We start from the raw sequence: 22848 nt of genomic DNA on the forward strand, positions 1-22848 counted from the left end.
GCAATTTATAAAACCACGATACAGCTAACACTGAAACCCCAACTTGTTTGAAAGCAATCCCTGTTGCGCAGCGTGACAATGGCACGCCTCAAGGTTTGCCTTCTTTTTTTTTTTTAATGTAAAGATATCAAACGATCAGCTGACTCTCCCAGTGTTATTTCACCTCTCTGTATGAAGCAAGACCATCAGAGACACTTTTCTTAATTACTCAGCAATCCCACTGAGATTCATTTATCTCCAGGGTTAAAATAGGCCAGGCATTTAAAGTGCAAACCAAACGATTGTATTAAAAGTTTGCCAGAAGGACTATCAACATTTTATGTGTGTAACATCCCTGTTCGAATGATTTGGAAAGGTGGCTGTGATATATTCTGTTTAATTATTTCTTTCGATGGTTTTACAAATGTGCTCTATACGATCTACAAGCAGTGTACATCTTGATTATATATGACATGTTTGTTTTTAACTAAAAGCAAATCAATAAAAAGACTCCGCTTTTTATTTAATGTTGCTATTGGATGGCTGCTCACAATAAAAACCCCACAAATATTAGTTGAATCATAAAAATCCAAACAGGCTACTTAACAAAGCATAAAAAATGGATGCCAGCCTTTGTTTTGGAATTAGTTTATAAACCATGCCCCTGCATCTGAAGTGCAAAGCAGCAGAGCTGGAGGATAAGGCACGAAGCAGCACCTTCGCCCCTCCGCCTGCCGGCGCGGTGGCTTTGAATGAAAGCTCAAGAGGAGCCGTCCTGCCTCGGAGGACACCTACCACCCACCCTGGCCCCACAGCCCATCACAAGAAAGGAGGAGCTGTGACAAATTGCAGTCCCAAAGTTCAGATCAGGAATTTTTTTCCTTTTTTTTGGATCCAAACCTCATTCAGCCCCTGATCCAGTGTGCAGCCCAGGGGTTGCCACCTCAGCTGCATTTCTGCCGTGCCTGTTGAGGGTGAGATGCTCCAATGCACAAGCACAAGCGGGACAAAGTCAGGGTGGAGGACCTGACCCCTCTGGCGATCTTGGGTGATAAATCCATTTCCCTCTAGCAAAGAAAAAAAGCACATTTTAGTTCCTCTGGAACACCACTGAAGGAGGCTTGGCCACCCTGTGTCTCTTGGCCCTTTGATCCCTGGCTGAGCCTGTATGGGGCTGGAACCCCTTGGCAGGAGGGCAGAGGTGTGGGCTTGGCGTCAGCAGCAGCCAGGACACGGGGCATGTCCCTGCAGCAAGACTGGGCACAGAGAGGGTCTAGGTGCTCCAGGGTGAGGCAGGGGTGGGGAGCACCCATGGCATCCCAATCTCAGCTGTAGGGGCACTCACAGCCCACACGGGTGTCCTCAAGCCCCTTGGGGAGTCCAGCCTTTCCCAGCCCATGTGTTTTCCTGACATGGTTTTTGCTCTGGCAGCCCCGTTCGCCTCCCACCACCAGCCTTGGAGTGGTGATTTCTTGCCTCCCGTGGCATGTCTGGAAGTGGCCACATCCATGGACAAGATGGACTTCTCCAAGAGTCAGGGCAAGAAGAGTGGTGGAGGAGGAAAGCAGCACCCAGATGAATTCACACTTAGCAGTTGTTGCTAATATTACTGGTTTTCATCATGAGAAAGGTGAGCAAAGAAAAGGATTTAAATGGCTTTTGCTTCCTGTACATCTGATTATTCCACCGTTTGCAGATCCCTTCAATTAATTTCTCCTGGAGAAGAGAAAGCCCTTCTAGATCGTTTTCTAAGGCTTTGTAATTAATGTAAGCGGAGCCCTGAGGGGCGTTCGATTTGCGTTAGAGTGTCAGTCTCATTTACGGTTAATTTGAGACGGATACACTCCACTTTGCTTTGCCGGACTGTAGCACGGAGTCAGATCTGTTTATGAGATGCACTTTATTACCAGCAGAGGTACCCTCAGGGCACTACATCAATTTACAAGTACTTAGTCGCTGCTTTCTCTTAACCCTCTGACTGCCAGCATATTTGCATTTTGTAAGTTAAATAAACAGTATTCGGTGGCTGACTAGGACAAATAGCAATTTCTTTAGCTAGTAGATCCTAACTAACAAGATAGGAGTAAGGCAGCCACCCGTATCCGAGCAATACTGTCATTGCGCCGTGATATTTCAGCTGAGGATCCCTGGGATCTTTATGTGACAGTGCAGGGGACAGAAAGGGCACGGGGGTGGGTCAGTTCTGAGTATGAGAGCCTCCCTCTGCAGATGGACACAGGGGTTGAGTGACCCATCGCTGCCTGCACAAAAAGTCTGGGCAGTGCCTGGAAGAGAGCTTGGAAGAAAGCCCACGTGTCCCAGATTTCAGAGCTCTGCTCCCCTTTCTGGCTCCAGCCTTCTCCTGCTTCCTAGAGTCAGACGTAAATGGGGAATCGTTTAGGTGGTTTCACCCCAACACCAGAGCACCATGAAATCCTGCTCGTTCCTGGGACGTTTGAACGATGCTGTGAGCCTTCCGCGTGGGCTGAGCCGGGGAGCGCTGGCCCTTTGACCACGGCACCATCCCTGTTGGTGGCAGAGAGGGAGAGGGGCATTTGGGGGAAAGGAGGCAAAACAAACAGAAATGAAACAGTGTAAAAAAGGTTCAGGCTCAGGTGTGACTCGATCTGCTAGAGTGGAGAAGAAAATTGTCCCTGATATTTTCCAGTGAAAAACAGCTTTTCCACTCAATAAACATTTTCGAGAACATGCTACTTTCAATGATTTTTCATGATCTGAAAAGTTGTCACTGCCAAGAAAGTCCCAAATGTTTCCATTTTTCAAACTCTGGGTTTCTCATGGAGAAACTTGAAAAAAAACATCAGCACGGACAACAAAAGTCCCTAATTCCATGGGGGGAAAAAATCCCCATCAGCTCTGGCTTCAGCCTAGGAACAACCCTGCAGATAGGACCCAGGAACAATTTCCCATCCTATTTGCTCACTTCACTGGCAAGGAAAACTTTTCCCTCGGTTAGGGCTGCAGAGCAGGCTTCCTCCTACATCCTCACGAAAGGAAGTAACGGTTACACCACGTAGCACGAGGCAGGGGCGATGACTTGGTGTCTTATGTCAAGGTCAGTCTTCTTCTAGTCTCTTAACAGAAAATAATGTGAGAGGAGAGAAATGGACCCCCATTGTAGCAGCTTTTGAGCCATTTTTCTGCTCCAATCACACTTCGATGAAAGTTGGGGCAGGAAAAGCCCCCAGAGAGGGGCAGTGAAACAGGGATCTGTAGGAAATGATAACAGAGGGAGCGTGTCAAGAGGGTTTAAATGGACAGCTTACATCAGATGGAGGAGTAAATGCGGTTAACACAGAGCATTTTAAGGCAAAAGTAAATGACAACTACGTTCCTTTGCGCCAAATCGTGTTGGGTTAATCTGGCATTAAGTGGTATTTCTGTCTCTCTCCTCTGTCACACAAATGCATCATCCCTGTGAAGCCGTAGTATGTTTCACATGAGCTTCAACCAGCAGTGTGGGATCAGCCTCTGCTTGTAGAGGTTAGAAATGGATTCCTCTTCCCTACTGCTCTCATAGACTGTTTTTCTAGATATTACATGGGAAAAAAGAAGTTTGCAAAACTGGGGCATGGACTGTTCAGATTCAGCTTGGCTGCTTCTGTTCTTCCTAATCAAAATCTGGCTATCTTGGAGAAATTTCCTCCTTGTGAAAATTGCAGTGTACTGTCACGAGACAAAATTGTGATGTTCCACCTTGGAGAAGACAGTAATGAAAAAGTGACCCTCCAGGACCCATTTTCTCAGGTGCTCTGGGATGTCTTGGGAAATAAGGAGTGATGGGCCTCAGCTACACACAGAAACAAACAGATCCTTTAAGAAAGTCCACTTTTATTACAGCCACACTTAAGAGTGAAAGGAACCGCCCTGAGAGCTGTGTTGCTCCTGTGGAAGTGGCTCTAGGCCTGTAAATGGTCATGGGTTCTCTGCAAGATTTTCCACTGATCTCTGAGGTCATTTGGACAACTTTTGATTATTGTCTTCTGGACCTCAAAGCTGAACTAAAAAAAAAAAAAAAAAAGAATGTTAAAATAGCAACAATTCCTGGAAATTCTCCTGAGCTTTCTGGTATGGTCCTAGTAACATATCGGGAAGCAGAGAGTGACTGCATAAAGCATTTGGCATTGATTGAATATATAGATTGGTGATGTCTCAACTTCTGTTTTAATCTTTCCATTACCTATGGTATTTTTTACAGGGAAAGCCTTATTATTTAGAAAACAATTTCTATCAGCCTTCAAATAGATGAGAAGCTGCAGCATCTTAATGGAAGGTAAATTACTGGTGCTTTCACAGCCAGAGCCTCTCCCTGCTCTGATGGAAAGGTTAACCATTTAGCACCTCCTCAGCCTGAGCACCGTTTTCCAAGTGAATGAGAATTGGGCAGAATTTGTCACAGTGTATTCAATAGTGGGACAAGCTTCTCCACGCTTGCTGTGAGGGATAGTTACTCCACGCCAAAGGGGGCTAAATTTTTAGCAGTGGGGAAATCCCGTATGGGGAGAGCATCTGGCAGGGGAACGACTTGCAGGGACATGTGTATCGGTGGGCCACCCCATCTACCAGCGCCGATGGCCCCAGTCCTGGTGACGGCCACCCCTCGGCTGCCAGATGGGGGCTTTTGGCCACCGGGGTAATTCGGGTGATCTCTCCCCACCTCCCTCCCCCGAAGCAAATGAGCAATTCCACTTGGGCGCCAAAATCAGATTCCAGCCAAGGTGTCTAGGTGGGGAAGGCAATTGCTTTAATCCATTAAGCTACTTCAGCTCCCTGTCTTTATCTGAAACTCACAGACAGAAAGTGTCACTGGGAACTTGATGGACTTAACTACTCAGTGCAATCAGCACTCCCGGGTGCAAATTGGGGTTTCTTGTTTACCTTGCTTAACAGGGAAACGGCTAAAAATAAAAGGCTCTATTACAACCTTGGATGCACCATTTTGGAACCAAATCCTCATCAGACAATCTGTGCCAGCCAAAAAGCATCTCGGAAGAGGATGGGGACAGGAGCGGTGTGGCGTGTTTGATCTGAAAATGGCTGCAAGCCTGAAAGCCTGTCTGTTTTTAAAAGCCAAGCAAATCCAACACAAACTCTAAAAAGCGTGAAGCCGGTTAAATCAGTTGGACTGCCAGCAGACACTGGTGTGACATGTTGATTTTCCTGTCTCTCCCTGTAATTTGGTAAAGCACAGAGGCTTCCCACACCTCTGTGCTGAATCCAGCTGTCACAGATCCATAATTTAAGGTGTGCACCGGCATCGCAGCATTTGGATGAATATGAGCGGCACGATGCATAATGAAAGTCGCTTTTGGCATCAGGCTTTTAAAGCCCCCCCAGGCTATTGTTGTGCTTAGATTTTGACAAGGGGGAACTCTTTTGACAAGGGGGAATGCTAAAACCCACCTCCAGCTCTGCCTGTGGGTGGGCAGCAGATGTGAGGCTCAGATGACCCCCCTTCATCCTGTGTCTTTGTACTGCCTCAGCCCCAAATTTCCATACAAAAGTCATGGAGGGACTAGGGAGAATCTGGGAAAGGACGCGGAGCTGGCACCGAACGCGGGGGCAGCTCCCCAGGCTCTCAGGCTGCTGCAGCAGCAGGACCCTGTCCCCAGGGCCGAGCCTTGGGATGCCTCATCCCCACCCCAGACCCCTTCTCAAAGGCATCTTGAAACCTTGACCAGGTGTCCCAAAAGCCCTCATGTCCCTAAAGCCCTCATGTCCCACCCCCACCACACCAGCCAGCTTGACACAAAACCTAAAATGCTTCATTACCCTTCACGAGGTTATTAAAGGCAATGAAGTGAGGGACTCTGGGAGGTGAAGGCTACTTCCAGTGTCACTAAATCAGGGAGGGGTGTAACAGTTGAACAACGTGCCCTCTTACAAGGCTTTGAAAGTCAAAGGCAGGGGCACCAGGAAGATTTATTGTTATATTGACCTTTCTAATCCACTCAGGCATTTTCTTCCATAAGGGGTCCCTTCTACGTTTTGCTCTGACGCCCTGACCAGGTGCCAGGGTGCCCAGTTTGCACCCTTCATTTCCTGGATCAGGAGATGACTGGTCTTTGGTAGCTTCACCCCGCCTGTGTTTTACTGGTTGTGCTGGTTTTGGCTGGGGCAGAGTTAATTTTCTTCACAGTAGCTGGTATGGGGCTATGTTCTGCATTTGTGCTGGAAACAGTGTTGATAACACAGGGATGTTTTCGTTCCTGCTGAGCAGTGCTTACACAGAGCCAAGGCCTTTTCTGCTCCTCACACCACCCCACCAGCGAGTAGGCTGGGGGTGCACAAGAAGTTGGGAGGGGACACGGCCGGGACAGCTGACCCCAACTGACCAAAGGGATATTCCACACCATATGACGTCATGCTCAGCATATAAAGCTGGGGGAAGAAGAAGGAAGAGGGGGATGTTTGGAGTGATGGCATTTGTCTTCCCAAGTAACCGTTCTGTGTGATGGAGCCCTGCTTTCCTGGAGATGGCTGGACACCTGCCTGCCGATGGGAAGCAGTGAATGAATTCCTTGTTTTGCTTTGCTTGTGTGCGTGGCTTTTGCTTTACCTGTTAAACTGCCTTTATCTCAACCCACAAGTTTTCTCACTTTTACTCTTCCAATTCTATCCCCCATCCCACTGGGCGAGAGCGAGGGGCTGTGTGGTGTTTAGTTGCTGGCTGGGTTTAAACCACGACACTGGGGAACAGCATTCTGCCCCTCTGTCTGCTGAGTCCATCTCAAAACAGTGGTCATTGCCCAGAGGTTCCCTTCATCCATCCCTCCTGACTTCTTTTTTCCTTACACACTCAATCCTGGGGGGGTGGTTTCTTACTATTTTTTCCCCTCTCATTCTTTTTCCCCTGCAAGTTGCCAATTTCTGGATTTTCTGGCCCTTCTCTCACCTTAGAGCTTTGTTCTTTCCCTGGGCGACAGTCACCAGCCTAGGACTTAGCAGGCTGGCAGAAGAGACAGACCAGCAGTGCCCTGGGGGAGAGATCACAGCCGCTTGCAGAACAGTTTCCTCATTTATATAGCCCTGAGTCCAGCTCCAGGCCTGAGAGCAGCACAGCTTTCCCTGTGTTTCTCTCACCACCCACAAAGAAGGTCTCCAACTGTTTCCTAACCCCATGGCTGTTACAGTTGTCCCCCCAAAACTGAGACGTACCGTGACTTAGAGGGTTTTTATTCCACAACCCAGCCTCTCCTCCCCAGACCCACGGCACTGCTGGCTGATGGTTAATGGTAATAACCGCGTGGATGAGAACCAGCAGTAAATTGAAGGCCCCCTTGAAAACAGGGGAAACAGATGTTCGGAAGGCTCACACTCCTCATCGTTAACTTCAGAATGTAAATGCCTGCTAATTCCTCATTTTATTGCCCAGCCTCACGCTCAATGTCAGAGAGAACAGTTCTGCAGGGATGCTCCATACATCAGCTCCGAAGGTCGCAGCAGAGGTGGAAACATACCTAAACAGGAGAGGGGAAAGGGGGTGGGGGGCTGCTGTTGCGGCTGGTGGGCTGTGGTTGGGAACAAAAGGGTCTCCCAAGCGACTGTGAGAAAATGAAATATCAGGGTCTGACAGCAGGGAGGGGAAGGGGGAGCCCTGTCCTGGACAAACAGGACTACTAGAGTTGAAGATTATCCTTAGCTGGATTCCTGACCACTTTTGGCATTCAGGTATTTTTCAGTAAAAAGCCACTTTTTTTTACTTGGGAAGAAGCTTGTGAAAGACAATTCCTCGAATCCAACATGACTCTGTAGGGAGCTGGAGAGCAAACAATTTTTCTCTGTGTAGAGGGGAGATTTTTACTACCTGATGAACAGAGATTTCACGATATCTATTCTCTCATTTTCTCATTCTCTCACTTCTTTTTTCAGCATTTATTCATACTCTTTCCTCCTGCTTTTCCATTTCACCTTTCCTTCCCTCTCTTCCCAAGCACTGTCACTGTTCAGCACCAGCTGAGAGTGCTCAGGACCACAGATGTGGTGGTGAGCTGGGGGGGACAGGGTTTTGCAGTCTCTGACCTTGTCACTTAGACCTCTCCTCACACTCCCTTGAGATCTAACTCTTCCTGTATAGAAAGGATCCTGCAAGAAGAGCATTTATAAGGAGATTTTACTGAGGACAACACATGAACAAGTTAGTGGTGTTGCGTCTAGGAGGTTCCTGCACTTACTGCAGCAACTCAGCTGGCCTCCACTGCAGCAAGAGGGACCTGGCATTGGTCATGGAAGAAGGTGCAATGGAAAGCAAGAGCCTAGAATATACACGACATGCAATGGGTCCTCCAACCCACAGCATGGAGGAGTGATCTACTGGACCTTGATGCACAGCAGGGAGCACTGTTGATGATATTAAAGCTGGATTTACAATGCAAAGGCTTAACTAGTGAGCTGTATTTCCCTGCAAATGGATTTCTATGAATGCATGTATGATAAAACAGCAGCATGGATGAGCAGAGCGGAGCTGAGGCAGGCAGGTGCATCCAGTGTAAGCAATTTACTGTGTTAGTTGGGAGATCAGTGGAAACTCCTCTCATGTTCTCCTAATGTCTAGATTTTCACTTAATAAGCAGACAAAACATGCATATTTATTCTAACCTTTAACTGTGCATATGAAGTATAGGTCAAATATATATTTGAAGACAGCATGACCACAGCGGTATCCCTTGGGGATCTGAGTAATAAAAAGGCACCTAAAAGTTTTCCATTTAACAGGCCTCTGTATATCATCATGGACACTTGTCCGCTCTTGAAATGTGGCAGTTTAATAACTATGAAGCAACTGGAAATAATAATTGAGAAAATGGCTGACTAGAGCAATATTAATTATCTGTAACAAATACATCAAGCCAATATGCTGTTGTACACGTAAGGTTAGCTTCGGCTAGTATATTAGAAGGTCAGCATGAAACGAGGGGTGGGAAAACAACATCTCTGATTTGTGGACATATGCTGTAGACAGTCAGGAGTGAGGTAGTCCAGCCCTCATCCCAATGTTTATAAAAGCACAGGGGTATGTTATTCTAATCAATCACTTCCCATTTATTAATTCCAACTCATACTCGCCAAACACAAATTGCATGCACAAGTACAAAGACTAGTTTTGATTAGCAGCTAAGACCCGTTCCTGAAAAGGCCACAGGCACAGAGGGACTCTGCAGCTGTGCCTACAACCACGATAACATCTTGGCTGGGAACAAACCTCCATTATCCTTGAGGAATAAAAAATGCACAGTAATCAGGCAAGGGAGATGTCCAAAGTACAGTTAATTTTGGTGAGGCATATTGATCATTTTGCAGTAGTAATGAAGTGAGGCAATATTTAGAGGTCTCTAAGGGTATGCTAATCAAGAAGATTTTGCCTTGGTGCTTCAATGTGATGCATTAGAGACAACATGGACAACATAGAGAAACCAGTCAACAGACCACTAAGCAATGATCTGTACTATGACCACATCCCCTAAGTGCAAGATTCTCATCAATATTCAAGCGTGCATAGCAAAAGACCATAAAATAAACCTGTAAGATGTCAAAGGCTAGTCACAGAGGAGTCAGGCAAACAAGGACTTCACCTCATCTAGACACACCCAGGCTTTTGGTGAGAGGAGGGCTTGCAGTATATTAAGCCTGAAGCCAGGAAGAATTCAGACAAGATAAAATCCTAACATCAAAAATATGGGTATGCATGAATGCATTTTTGTCATATTGCTACTTTCATGTCATAAATGCCTTGCCTAGCCTTTTTGAGATAGTTTCATACAAAATAAATGTAATCACACATTGAGTGTAATATTCGGATCATGGGATGCAGGCATACACAGAGTCAACACCTCCAAGGTGGGTGTAAGGATGGAAGTTGGTCTCATGAGGGACAGGGACAGGGACTGGCATGGAAGTGACTGTAGTGAGAGACCAATACCCCTTCTGAATTACTAACACCAGACATTCAAGGGCGAATTATCCCTTCCCAGCCTTTCTTTTTATGGAATCTTTCTCTTCTCCCAAAAGATGTAACATGTATGTTAAAAGGGAGTTGAAGACAGGAGGTAACTTCTCAGGCAAGGAATCATAATGCCTTTCAAAATGAGGGTTTAATATTAAGTATGGGCACCTTGCTTCATGGCTAAGACCTGAGCGCTCACTACTAAAAAAGCCATGAAGCACAAGGGCAATCTGGTCACTGCTTTTTACTGTTGCATCAAATTGTATCAAGCAGAAGGTTTATTCAACTCATTTATATGAAGAGATTTTTGATCTTGTTTGTCTTTTTAGGATAAGCAGATGACATTAGAGTTTGCTTCAGATTCTGCCTTCCCTATCAGCATAACCTGCTTACTACAGATAAGTGTGACAAGTTTAATTTATGCTGCTAGAGATCAGTGATGAAAATCGCTGAATCTAAATAAGATTTTTGATACAGCTTTCTTACCAGAAGAGGAAAGAGCAGGGCAATTCATACACGCACATACACTCACTCGTACACACACAGCCACTGAATCTTATGACATTATTAATGAAGCTGTTTGGCTTTGTTATTTTTAATGCCTAAAATATCTTCTTTGTTGGATGGCTAACTTTAATGTCATATTGGTCTCAGATTTTCTCCTGAGGGAACTTGCAATCTGTATTAACAACCCAATTCAACAGAGAGGGCCATTTAACACTCTTATTAGCTCAGTACAAAGATTAATTAAGCAATAATCTCTTCCAAACAGCTCCTCATCAGTGGTTAATAACATGTTTGTTAGTTAACTTCCTAAGGCTAGATCTGTGATGGGGAATGTTCTAGTGAGCTGGTTAACTGTTTTAGCAATTGTTAAAGGTTTTATTGCCGATATAAATTGTACTTCACGATTTGTAGCAGGAGCAGCATTCATAAAGAGTTAACCACAAAAAAGCAGGTTTAACCATGTAGATAGAAAGCCAGTTATTTAATCAGCGGGGGTCTAAGACTCAATTAGAAAGAAGGCCATGCTGAAGATAACTATATCTCTACAATGGTCTTTACGATATTCTTTACAATGTGTTTTTAAATGCACCTAAGACTTCTGTTGGCTTTTTGAATGTTTCTATTTACAACAGCTTTCTATTGCCATCTAATAACCCTTCCATGATTCCTTTTCCAGCAAGCCCACATGGATCTGCCAGCCCGCAAGCAGCAGCATGCACCGGCAGCAGAAGGACAGAGCGGGCCAGGGGCGACAGCTAAGAAATAATTGGGATCTGGCTATATATTGCCCTGCCTACCACTAATACAGGTCAAAAGCTGTGTAAAATTTAATTTTTGTAAGACTGGAAAGAAACCTTCCCAGCTCCTGATCAGTAGTGTGTGATGAATCGCAAAGCTACCCGAGCCTTGCAGAAGGGAGAGGAAAAAACCTGACAATTCAGTTTAGTTTAGGGTTACATTGATTTCTCCTCCATCCCTTTATGGGACAGTGTCAGCATTTATCAGATTAAAGTATGTTACTATGTCTCCAGATAAAATATCTCTTTTGGAGCTGCAGACCTTGTGCTTTTATGCCCTGCTTAAAAACAATGACTTCATGTAAATCCTCCTAAAGATGCATATTTCAAAGAGTCAGGACACCTCTGCCCACGGGTTCTGCCTGAGGTGTGATCAGCCACAGGGCAGCGGCCAACACATTGATACTCCTCACCGGAGCCGCCCCCTCTCCCGCGCACGGTTGGGAGCAGCACGCTGAGCCCACGGACCCCTCCACGGCACCGAGGCCACCGCGGAGGCACCCAGCTCTGGACACGCTTCTGCACGATGGCAGAAACTCTGCTGTCTGTGCTAATGCAAGTCTAAGGCAGATGGCAGCCCACTCTTTGCTCTGTCCTGTGGCCAGACCAAATTACCCCCCTGGAAACTGTAGCAAAAACATGTATGTGTATTTCAGTAACAATCAGGGACAAAAGCCAAGGAAACTCCTGCTCTTTACCTAATATTCCTTTTTTGATACACAAATCAATACAACAGTGTTTACGTACTTTTAGAGCAACACAAAATATTTCCAAAGAAAAAAGAAAAAAAACACTTGATAAATCCTTCTCTGCTGTTCTCGGGTGAAGAGCTGAAAACCAATTTCTACGGTACAGAAGCAAGCAGGGAAGGAAAACATCTTTCCAGATATTGGATTTATCACTTTGGTAGTATATCAATTTAATCATGTCATTCTCTTCACAGTTCATACTGGTTTATACAGGTGAAAATTAGAGTTGAATCTCCTGTACATAAACGCAATCTTTCCTTTCTATCCAGATGTGCATGGCTGAGCTGAGGCTGGAACTGATACGTGCCTGTTGCCAGAAAAAAGAAAGTCTGACTGAAATTCTCTATCCAGTTGCCTTATTTATTAACTATCCAGTACATTTTATTATAGGCTGCAGCAATTTAATGCAAAATCAGGCCGTTTTATGCTCCTATGGTATTTGAGCAGTATTAAATTGCATTTCCTAAAACGGTGCTGAAGTGGGACCCTAATTTGAGCGTTTCCTTATGAATGAACCTTGTGGCAATGCAGCACTCCTGTGATGATATTTCCATGTAGACGGTGATGCCATCGGTCCTGCGTTCCAGGAAAAGGCTCGTGTGCCCATTCAAACATGTACAATGAACAGAACAGCTCTGTCTTTCACAGGTTTAGAAACGCTTTAAAAGCAGTGTTTATCAGTCTGGTTTTTTAAGCTTCAGATCTGCGAAGATTCCATGCTTCCACCCGGGTCAGAGGATGTCGTGATTTACGCTAAGCTGCCATCAGACAGCACTCCCCTTTTTTATGTATAGTTATGAATGCGACGTTAACTAGATCAAACAAGATAGAATCATGCATCACACACCGCACGTGCTTTGGAGTCTACTGATGAATAGGCGAGGCCATCTTTATAATTCGTGCACCAAGAAAGGAAAAAAAAAAAGTGGGTTAGATCATAGCAATAAAAATGGAAATTAAAGGGATGAATACAGCAAATAGACTATGCTATCATTCCAGAGCAGACAGCGGAGAAGTCACAGTTGCCCATTTATGTTGTGACAGTTCATGCATCAGAGGAGATTTGCAAAGAGGGGTACAACTGCTTAGGGAAAGTGGAGAACAGAACAGTTGCTGCTAAGTGTGAATTTAACAGTGCATTTATTATTTGGGCAACTTGCTTTTGGATAAGCTGGCAAGAAAGCCTTTTGCATAAAGGAAAAAAATAATTCAGATAGTGCAGGAAAAATGCCGCAGTCAGGCGTGTTATCTGTCAATTTATCTCTCTCTTACAGTGGTCCTAACCAGCCACCTCAAAGGAAAATTCAAAAGCCATCAGACAGGGTCTCCTAATTTCTACCAGAGTTAGACACAGGCCCACGTAGCCTTCTCAGCAGGTCTCACAGTCTCCAAGAGGTGAGCAGTTTAAGCCCACACATATGACACCCTGCAAGATTCAAACATGCCCAGGACAGTTCCCGAGCACAGGAACATGATTGTCTGAATCCGAACGATTGCATGACTGAACCTGGCCCATCCCAACCTGAATTCTCCCCACGCAAATCCCCCGTGTGATTTGGCAGCTGGGTCAGGGGCTTTTCCCAGCAGGCAGCCATCCCGTTGCAGGAGCTAGGACAGCTTGCTCACTCAGAAACAAACTGCTGGGTACCAGGCGCTCGCAATGCCTGAGAGCCTTCCCCCTTGCGGATAAATTCATATAATATGAGCTGTTATAGACTCAGTCTCGGTTTACCTCCCAGGAATGTACTCACAGCATGCTCGGTCCTTTTGGGAATCTTGCTAAGTTTTAGCTTCTGCAACACCCTACAGCTTGAACTCTAAGCCTAATTAGGCACTGTGAGGAAAACATGAATTTCTGTTTTGTTATTCAATTCTGCCACTCTTTAATTTTACTGAATTACAACTGAGCTCTGTCATAAGGAGCAGGAAAAAAGTATCTTCCGTCCTCCTTTTTCTGGACCACTGTTTCATGTATTTTAATCATAACTACTATTACTCCTTTCCTTTCTAAGGACACGGTCCCAAGAATTTTAATAACTCTGATATGAGATCCTCCGTGCCTTCCCCGAGTTCTCACCTGTTTCTCAGTAAGCTTTCTTGCATTAGGAGCCTACTCATAGCGCCGTTTCTACCTTTGCATACATCATCTTTTCTGTATATTCTTTTATTTTTGGCTTTACGCACATCTCTCTACATCAGATCGAAGTTTTGAGTGAACTTCTGGCACCGATATTGCTAACTTATGGCACTGTAAGGTATAGAAGTTGATTAAATTTTCCCCTTCAGTTGATGTCTCAATTTGCACATCTTGATGCTGACTCGCAGAAGGACTTGAAATGAGCTAAATGAGTAGGCCACATGGCAGCAAACGCATCTCCGTGGGTTTTTCTCCAGTTTTAACTGTGATTTGCAAATTTTCTAATCTTCCTTCTCAGTCAACTCCTTTCCAAATCACAAAGGTACAGGGAGGTCACCCACTGTGAGCTGTTTGTGATGAGACGTGATCATTTAATCCTCTGTTTTACCTTCTGTTTCCCAGCTAATTTTTAATTCATGTCATTTCTTTATCCTTCACTTGCTACAGCTTAATTTTTTCTAGTAACCTCGTGCGAGACATTTCAAAAGTCCCGTGAAACCTCTTGCTAACACGTTTTCTGTGAGCATGCAAGACACAGACACAGGAATGATGTCTAAGATAGAGGCAACTGCAGGTCTCGTGGTGACACAAAACACCTTTGCAACTCGGAGAGAAGGTAAATCTTGCGTGCACACATTCAGGTCCTTAGGGGGTTTCCAGTATCCACCTTAAAGGTACATATGGGCAGCTTAGGCTCACCTAAGGTCACCTTTTGCTGACCTTCTTCAGTTTTTTCTCCCCTTTTCTCATTTTCCCAGTTTTTTAGGAGACAGCAATCATAATCCATGCTTCTCCTCGCTTCCAGGGCTCCCTGTGTCTGTAGGTTCAACTTCTGCGAGCATCAGGGAGCAGACCAGGAGAGACCAGGTGAGAATTTGCAGGTACTGCAGAGTGTAGTAAAACCACTCCTCTCCCTGCTGGAAACACCCGTCTGGAGCCTTGTTAGGGCTACACGGCCTGTTTCCAGAGCTCTTTCACCAGTGCATCGTGTGCTCACTTCGCACACCTAGATCTTTCTGTCTCCATCGTTCTCATGAGTGAGCTCCTGGCTTGTAGACGTGTGAAGTCTCACTCCCAGGCTGACAACTACCACTTATACTACTCAATTCTGTCCCATTGCTACTACTCCCTTCCTCAAGTACTTTCCACACAGTGCCCCAAGCACCCCTCATATGCATAATATAGTCAAACAGCAAATTTAATCATGAAGTAGATGGAAAAGAGCATTTTCCATCATCCCCCAAAGCTGCAAGCTTTCTTAAAATTCCCATCCACTGCCTGTTACTTCAATCATCCCTCTTGTTTAGGAACTGCCTGTTTGCAACCAACACAACCCTTTCACACGCGAACATGCACTTAAAATCTGGCAGCCCGTTGCTTTGTAACTCAGCAGTTTGTTGTAGCACATCATCTGACACTTCAGTCTTTAAAGGTAATACCTCGACTGACTTCATTACTACGGAAAAAGCAAGCCTTTGGTAGGTGTATCCCTGACAGTGAAAGCTGATATCAAGAACTTAAACTTCCCCAGAATGCACTTATCTTCCCTCTTTCATCTCTTGATCCCTACTGATAGGGCAGAGGCTATGAAACTGGCTGTTCTTTATAAAAGACTCTTCTTCCAAAAAAACTTCAGCGATTTGCTTTTTGAATGCTGTTTCAGCACTTCTCTCTTCGCACATTTGGACTCCTTTATTGATTTTGATGGGACAAATTTCCAAATTCTTAAGAGGTCAGTTTGGTTTAGGAACCCCTTGCATCTTGATGCTTGGCCACATTGTTTTAAAAAAAAAATAATTCCTCTACCGCACTGCCCACAAAACCTTACCTACTATGTAACGTGTGTGCCAAGACCAAGCATTTGATAACATCTCCTTGGGTTTTCCCTTAGCATTATGGTGAAGACCTGTACAGTAAAACCAACTGTTTGTACAAAGACCCTTTGAAAAGCAGACTCTGACCTTTACTACAAAACAAAGGAGGTTCCTGAACTCTTTAAGCTCATAGCAACTGTTTGAATTGCACCTGTATCGCGTGCCCTGCCTCCTACAGGCAGGGCAGCTCCAGCCAGCCTGCGCTCTGCTGAAGGACATCCCTACAGCGGAAAAGGGAGAGCGCAACTCCATCAAGGCAATTAAAACAAAAGCCTTTAGTAAAATTGTCTAACACTGTCTTTTGAGTACACTGTGCAGATGGCCCACTGTCAAAATCTGTATCTCACTCCACTAGCTGAAGCGGTAATAGCCTGAAAGTACTATCTGAGATAACGAACGTGACAAGATACAGGTCATAGCCCCATTTGTGTCTTGAGGCTCTAAAAATCTGCTCTGTCTGTGAATCTGTTACGGCTGCAAGAGCTGGGCATAGAGTTTCACCTGGGTGAAAGCCTGCCTCATGCTACCAGCGCACGCGGCAGCTTGTTCTTCTGCGGCTCCACATTCCAGAATGCGCCTCAGGGATGCTTAAAACTAATTTATCATCCAACTAGGCACAGCATGGGCTTAGCAGCAGAAAGGGCTGACATCACTACGCTGGTACAGGGACCGCTTTGAAGTTGCTGCCACGGCTTAAAAGGAGAAACCGAGTAGCAATAGAGGCTTCTCCACATTTTCAGACTTGGAGCTTGAGCACACAAGGGTGACATCTGAGGCACACATTCAGCCCCGTCCTCACACTGCTGCCTGAAACGGTACAGGCTCCTGTGTGTCACTGCTGGAGCCTTGCAAGATGAGAACTGGACTAAAATTCTCTCATCCACACTTTTTCCACACAAAATCTAGCTAGGAGAGAAACGGGGAGAAAGGAAGAGATAGGTTAAAAGGGCTGGCAGACCACATCAGAAAAGTGATGACCAACACAGGGAAGGGGATGGACGGTCCTAAAGCAAGTTCTCCGATTCAGACAAGTTTCAAACCTTTTTTTGAAATTGGTATGTGGGCAAATCTCCTTTTCCTAAAGTTATTGTAAAATTACCTGAAGACAGCTTTGTAACTTACATTCCCTGTCAGAGAGAATACCTGCAAACTAAACACTGCTTTATGTTAAAATGATGGAGACCAAAACTATTCATCCACAGGAACGTCACACTTGCTGGGCTCTACCCGTGCAGTAACTCCTGACAGGTGAGAGAGGAATTGCTTGAAAAATCTGAGTGCTTCCCACCGAAACAGGCATGTTTTCTGCCAGTACCATCATGTACTTCTGCACTCATAAGCACTGCAAATCAAATCAAACCAAAGGTGCGTCAGAGGCAATTTCAGCACCTTTTTTGTATAATTCCAACAAATGGTGGTAACAGGTCAGCACCGGCTTTGACCTTCAATGGGACGCTAGCACTTCACGAGGTACTCATAGTAGCCCATCAAGCCTATTTTATTTTGCATTTTCTAGGTTAATGTGAAATATTCTTCTGCAAACTAAGTGCATATATACACCTTGACTGTTTTACAGGAAGCGTGTTTAAAGTAAGCACAGTGTAATTAAATGCTGCACAGTGAATCTGTTTTGTGTACTGCAGTCTTAGACAAGGCTGTTTCTAGCTATCAAACATTTTTATGTCTTTTAGAGACGGAGATTAAAATAGGCTTTAACATAATTGGAAGCAATGATCTAATACTTTCAGCTTAAAGGCAGCATTATTGTAGCTATAAAACAGGTGAGAACGCATCTAAATGCTGAATAGAACAGGTTTGTCAACTCGCTCAGGTTAAAGTACTGGTGTGTTTAAAAGACTTTTTTTAAAGCGTATATAAAATCACCAATGACATTAAAAATAATAGTCACCAAGTCTCTTAAAAATGTTCAACAAGTGAAAAACTTGGGAAGATAAAGTTTTGCCTGGATCACATCATTTAATAAGAATCAAACAAACAGTAGAAATTTCTCACGTCATTTGTATTTGATACAAGTACATATACACTAGTGTGTGGGCACTTACAAAAATATAAATAAAACCCCCTCGCATTTTCTTTAACAACAATTCTTTAAACGTAGCATAAGAACATTTTACTGAACACTGATGTACCAGGCATTATAGGAAAGCATTATAGTATGAAAGCTTCGTATTTGAACGGAATTGCTATTCATATTTAGGCCTTTGCTTGAAGCCAATACAACCGTCAGTAATCACAAGAGATGTGAGACAGCCCTGCTGCTAAACTGCAGTCAACATCCCACCTCAGTGTGCTGGTTCCAAGCGGAGAAAAAGGATAAGAAACTAATACAAACCAACTGCCAAAAAATTCAGTGGTTCATAACTCGTTTTCAACCTGAATGAGAACAATGAAAGCAAGTTGCTTTGCAGCAACCCAGTATATCAAGGTTAAACTATGGATTTCTTTCCTACTCTCTATGAGCAGAATTCAAAGCAATAATTCAGGTTTAAACCCAGGAGAAGTAGAGAGGTGTATACAGAGACTTAGTCTGAAGTTTTAGAAGTCTCAGTTTCACATGGAGGCCTCCACAGACTATCTAAACATACCTGACTGATATAATCCAAAGATCCCACACAAGATATTAACTTCTCAAACTGAAAACAATTCTTACAAAATTGAGTCCAGGCTTGACAAGTCTCTAATCAGGCCCCCGAAATCTGTAACACCCAGCAAAACATCATCGCGCACTGCCTTTACTGCTAACATCCAAAACCCCCTGAAACTCATCAAGTGTGAAATACCCTCACAGGTTGCTGCATGGGATTGATCTGCCCTGATACTTCACAGGATGTAAAATATATGCACTAGTCCTCCTTTGTAAGCAGCAGGCATTTCCGAAATGCTTAGTCTCATAAACATAGGCATCTAAAACTGGTCATAAATCACTTCCTGGAAGTTTTTTACTAGTTTTCATCAACAAGAAGGGGAGCCTTAAGCGACTAGACTAGATTTTTGTATCCAGAAATTATCAGAGGAAACATACGCTAAAGATGGAAAAGAGCTAGAGTTCTGTCCAAATCCAGATCCACACCAGAGGCTGCTGTGATAAGAAAGGGATTTGGAAAGTGGAGGCAGACAGACTCCCAGGAAGCAAGCTATTTAAGAAATTCCAGATGTGTATTGAGGGACCAGGGTGGTGGTAGAAAAACCCATTTATAATGAGGAAAGAGATACACAGACAGTTTTCTTCAGTTTAATATCAGGTGGTGTTATAAACTGCTAAAACCAGACATCTTCACATTATGACACTTGATGCACCATAAAACAGGTTTAATGTTACAGTGTAAGATTCAATATTATAAAACTTGCAGAGAACTTCACACAGAAGTCTTTATTTTTTTACCCCCTTCTATTCACATCCAAACCCAGTAATTCTTATCTGTGTACAAACGGAGTATTTTCTTCCATCTTCCACAGCTACCTTCCAACCAACCAGTTCTAAACATCAATACCAACACTGGTAGTGGGAAATCAACTAGGAAGTGCCACCGCGGTCATTCGCTCAAGACACACACACTTCTTGCTGGATAGCCGGTTGTGGAGTTTTACTATCCTCTGTCTTTTCCTGCCCAGGAACTTGGCACACAGTCTTTCGTTTGAATAACCGTAGACTCAACCGTAATAAGTCGCTGTCCATTGCTGCAGAATTTGTGTAAGTTTGTTTTGTTGCACCCTGTTGAAATTGAAAATGAAAAATAAAAAAAGAACGAACTGAGAACAGTGGCTTTTAACATGCAAGCTGAGAAATTAACCTCAAGTACTCTCAATAATTAGGGGTTTAATCATACATATTCACTAGAAAAGACTTTGAGAATTAATGATTTTTCTATTGGCATGCAAGATCATGAAACCTACTGTAGTGCAAAAAATGGTTAAAATATTTTTTTCTTTCAATTTTAACTTGGAAGAACAGAATCTAATAATTCTTATAAAAGTACATGGAATCTTGAGCAGGAGAATTATTCAACAAGTCTTTGAAATTGTATTTTAACCAATTATTTTTATTATGTATTCTCTAAATATAGAAAATGTATCTCCAGAATTTAAGCCCCAAAATGAGAAACAGCCCCTACCTCTAGTCTCAATCTTAAATTAATCTCTCATCCTAAGTTAAAAATAAACATCCTACAACCTCTTTAAATTAAAGTTTGTTCTCCATTATTTAAAGGACTAGGTCTACTCCAGAACAACAAACAAAAGTTGTCTCCCTAGAGAAATGCTCTGCATAGTGGAATCTGTGTTTCCACATTTTGGCCAAGCACTGTAAACGAACCACTTGCCTTTTCATTCTTCATCAGCTGCTTACGAATTGCAGAATCCCTTCGAAAGCACAGCGCTTTACAGCAAGGGCCCAGATTACTGAGAAGACCTGCTCTCTCTTCTTTTCGCAGAAGTGCAGCCATGTTCAAGGCCCCCAATTCATGTTCAAAAAGGTTTTCTGCATCTAGAAGGAATTGATATTTGCAGAGATCAACATATACATGGTATTTCTGAACAGCAATATACAGTAATATGAAATTCCTTGAAGTTTTACTATTTGTATTTCTGCCTTCTAAACAATGTCAAGGTTGGGGAAAAAAGGATATTGCTGTTTATTAAAAAAACCCCAATTACATCCTTCACCATTTAAAGGGAAGGACAGGTATGTATGTAGCTTCAGCACTGGAAAGCAATATTGAGACAGCAATCGCTGAGAGGCCTAAAAATCAAGTGACAGCTCTGGGACAGAAGAGGGGGTATAATTTATGGTCAGACATGTGTGACGAAAGGTGTTTACTACTAGCATTAATCAGAAAGTGGTCTAAGTTTCACTTCTCTGCAAGATATCAGATAACTGTACAAGTGTCAACACAGGGTTTGTATGGCTATGCAGAAGTGAAATATGACCATGTAGAATAATTCTTTTATCCATGGTGGATGAACCTGGAGAACAACTCAACAGATGCTAATGAACTACCCCCTCCTACCAGCTCATCTAAAGCATTTACTAGTAGTACTCAAAGTGGCAGGACTAGGCCTTTAAGACATTTATCAGAAGAAACAGTGTGCAGCTAGAACGCTGTAACGACTTTAACAAAAGACGGATCCTGAGGTCAGTCTTGCTCTGCGACAAGTCTGTTTCTACGAAATGCAAAGACAGAAGAAGTGCACATGGCTGGACCGCAGCTCATTGATTTATAACCCTTTTACAATAAATAGGAAGATTATGACATAATTGGAAAAAAAAAAGGTAAGGTATGTAGCTAAGTCCAATCCAGCCACCTCTATATAGTAAAACATTTGGTGTTTAGCAGAGAATCTAACACCTAACTAGAGACACCAGCAAACCTGGGGAAAATTTAGCAGCTAAAAGCAAAGACTGCTACAGCAGTTTGGCAGAATGCACACAGACGAGAACAAAGATGCATTTTTAAACCACTCATAGAATTTGAATGAAGCTGAGTAAGACTAGTTTTTAAACAAGGTGAAAAGAAACAAAAAAAGTTGCATGAAATCAAGGGCAGGTTAAAGTCATCAAGACAACCTCAGTGGACAATCAACACCACAAATAAGTGACAAGACACAAAAAGGCCACTTCAAAGGTAACACTGACAGCATGTGGAGTCTGCCTAGGTGCCAGATGCTGAACCTATCTGGCAACTAAGTATGTCCATACCCTTAGAGAAAACAATATAATAGATAGAGGGTAAGTCAGCTACAAATCTCAATTCCATCTCATGCTACAGATTTTTGTTTCCAGAGAAAAGGAATTAAAAAAAAAATCCCTGAAACAAGCTATCATTTCCTTTTTTTCTGCATTTCAGCGTATTACCAGAAACTTTTCATCTGCAATGAGAACAAAGAAGGGAACGCCAAACTCAGGAATAAAACAGGGAAACAAATTATACCACCATGAAGAAGTCCAAAGTGAAACCACTAAATTTTCACTGTAACTCACACTGAATATCTAGCTCAAATTCACTTTTCAGGGTGCCATATTTGTGCCTTAGTTTAGAATATATGTGCTGTGGCTGTGTAATCACTATACAAGGAACCTTCACCTAGCAGATTACAGAGGAAATGCCCACACTTGAAAGCCTACTGGCAGTTCCACATGTAGCAACTTTGATGCGTGAGAGACTGCACACACCAAAGGGAAATCAATGGAGGCACTTCAATCCCCCTTCCTCTCCAGAGCAAAGTTCTGCTGAATCTGAGTACACTTAAGACAGCCCAGAGGCAGCGCTGGAAAGTCTCCTATTATCACTATGGACTTTCTGTTTATTTCTAGAGAGGCATGCAAGGACTGCTGAGGTTATTTCGGGTACCGTTTTAAACAGCCAGGTGGAGTGATTCTGCTCTGCAGTTCCTGTTGCAAGGAATCCCTCCCTGGTAAGAAGTGTTGAAGTATACAGCAAAATTAAAGCTTACAGGGAGAGAGACACTAGTTCATACCTTTACTATATCAGACAGTTTGCAAACTCAGGAAGACTCAATATTGTATCAATTACGTTGGTTATGTGAATTATTAAGCATAAGAGCTGAGATTTTTTTTTTATAACTAGAAGAAAGCTAATACTGCATAGAAAGAGCTGCAAATATTGCAGTGGGACATTTACAGTACTTACCAATACCAAGTACACACCTCAAATTATACTATCTATGATACATTAAAAATGTTTGCATTTAATTTGACTTTTTAAAAAAAAGTAGAAGCAGTAGCAACAGCCCATGATTAATAGTTATACAATTTAAATGGCTCAAGCAAGCAGTGACATTCATGGAGATTAACAAGACAACT

At 43.5% G+C, this 22848-nt stretch overlaps 1 protein-coding gene across 6 annotated transcripts in view; it reads right to left on the reverse strand.

The window, feature by feature from the left end:
* Positions 1-19246: 19246 nt before the first annotated feature.
* ZC3H13 (zinc finger CCCH-type containing 13) overlaps positions 19247-22848 on the reverse strand; it is a 46186-nt gene continuing 42584 nt past the window's right edge. For all 6 annotated transcript variants that reach the window (XM_076363675.1, XM_076363644.1, XM_076363630.1 and 3 more), the window contains 2 exons: positions 20348-20511; positions 19247-19740 (listed from right to left, as the gene is read on the reverse strand). In XM_076363675.1, coding sequence (XP_076219790.1) covers positions 19570-19740; positions 20348-20511 — 335 coding nt within the window. In that variant the 3' untranslated portion in view covers positions 19247-19569. The remainder of the gene's footprint in view (positions 19741-20347; positions 20512-22848) is intronic.

Source organism: Aptenodytes patagonicus, chromosome 1 (assembly GCF_965638725.1).
Source record: "Aptenodytes patagonicus chromosome 1, bAptPat1.pri.cur, whole genome shotgun sequence".
Classification (NCBI taxonomy): Eukaryota; Metazoa; Chordata; class Aves; order Sphenisciformes; family Spheniscidae; genus Aptenodytes; species Aptenodytes patagonicus.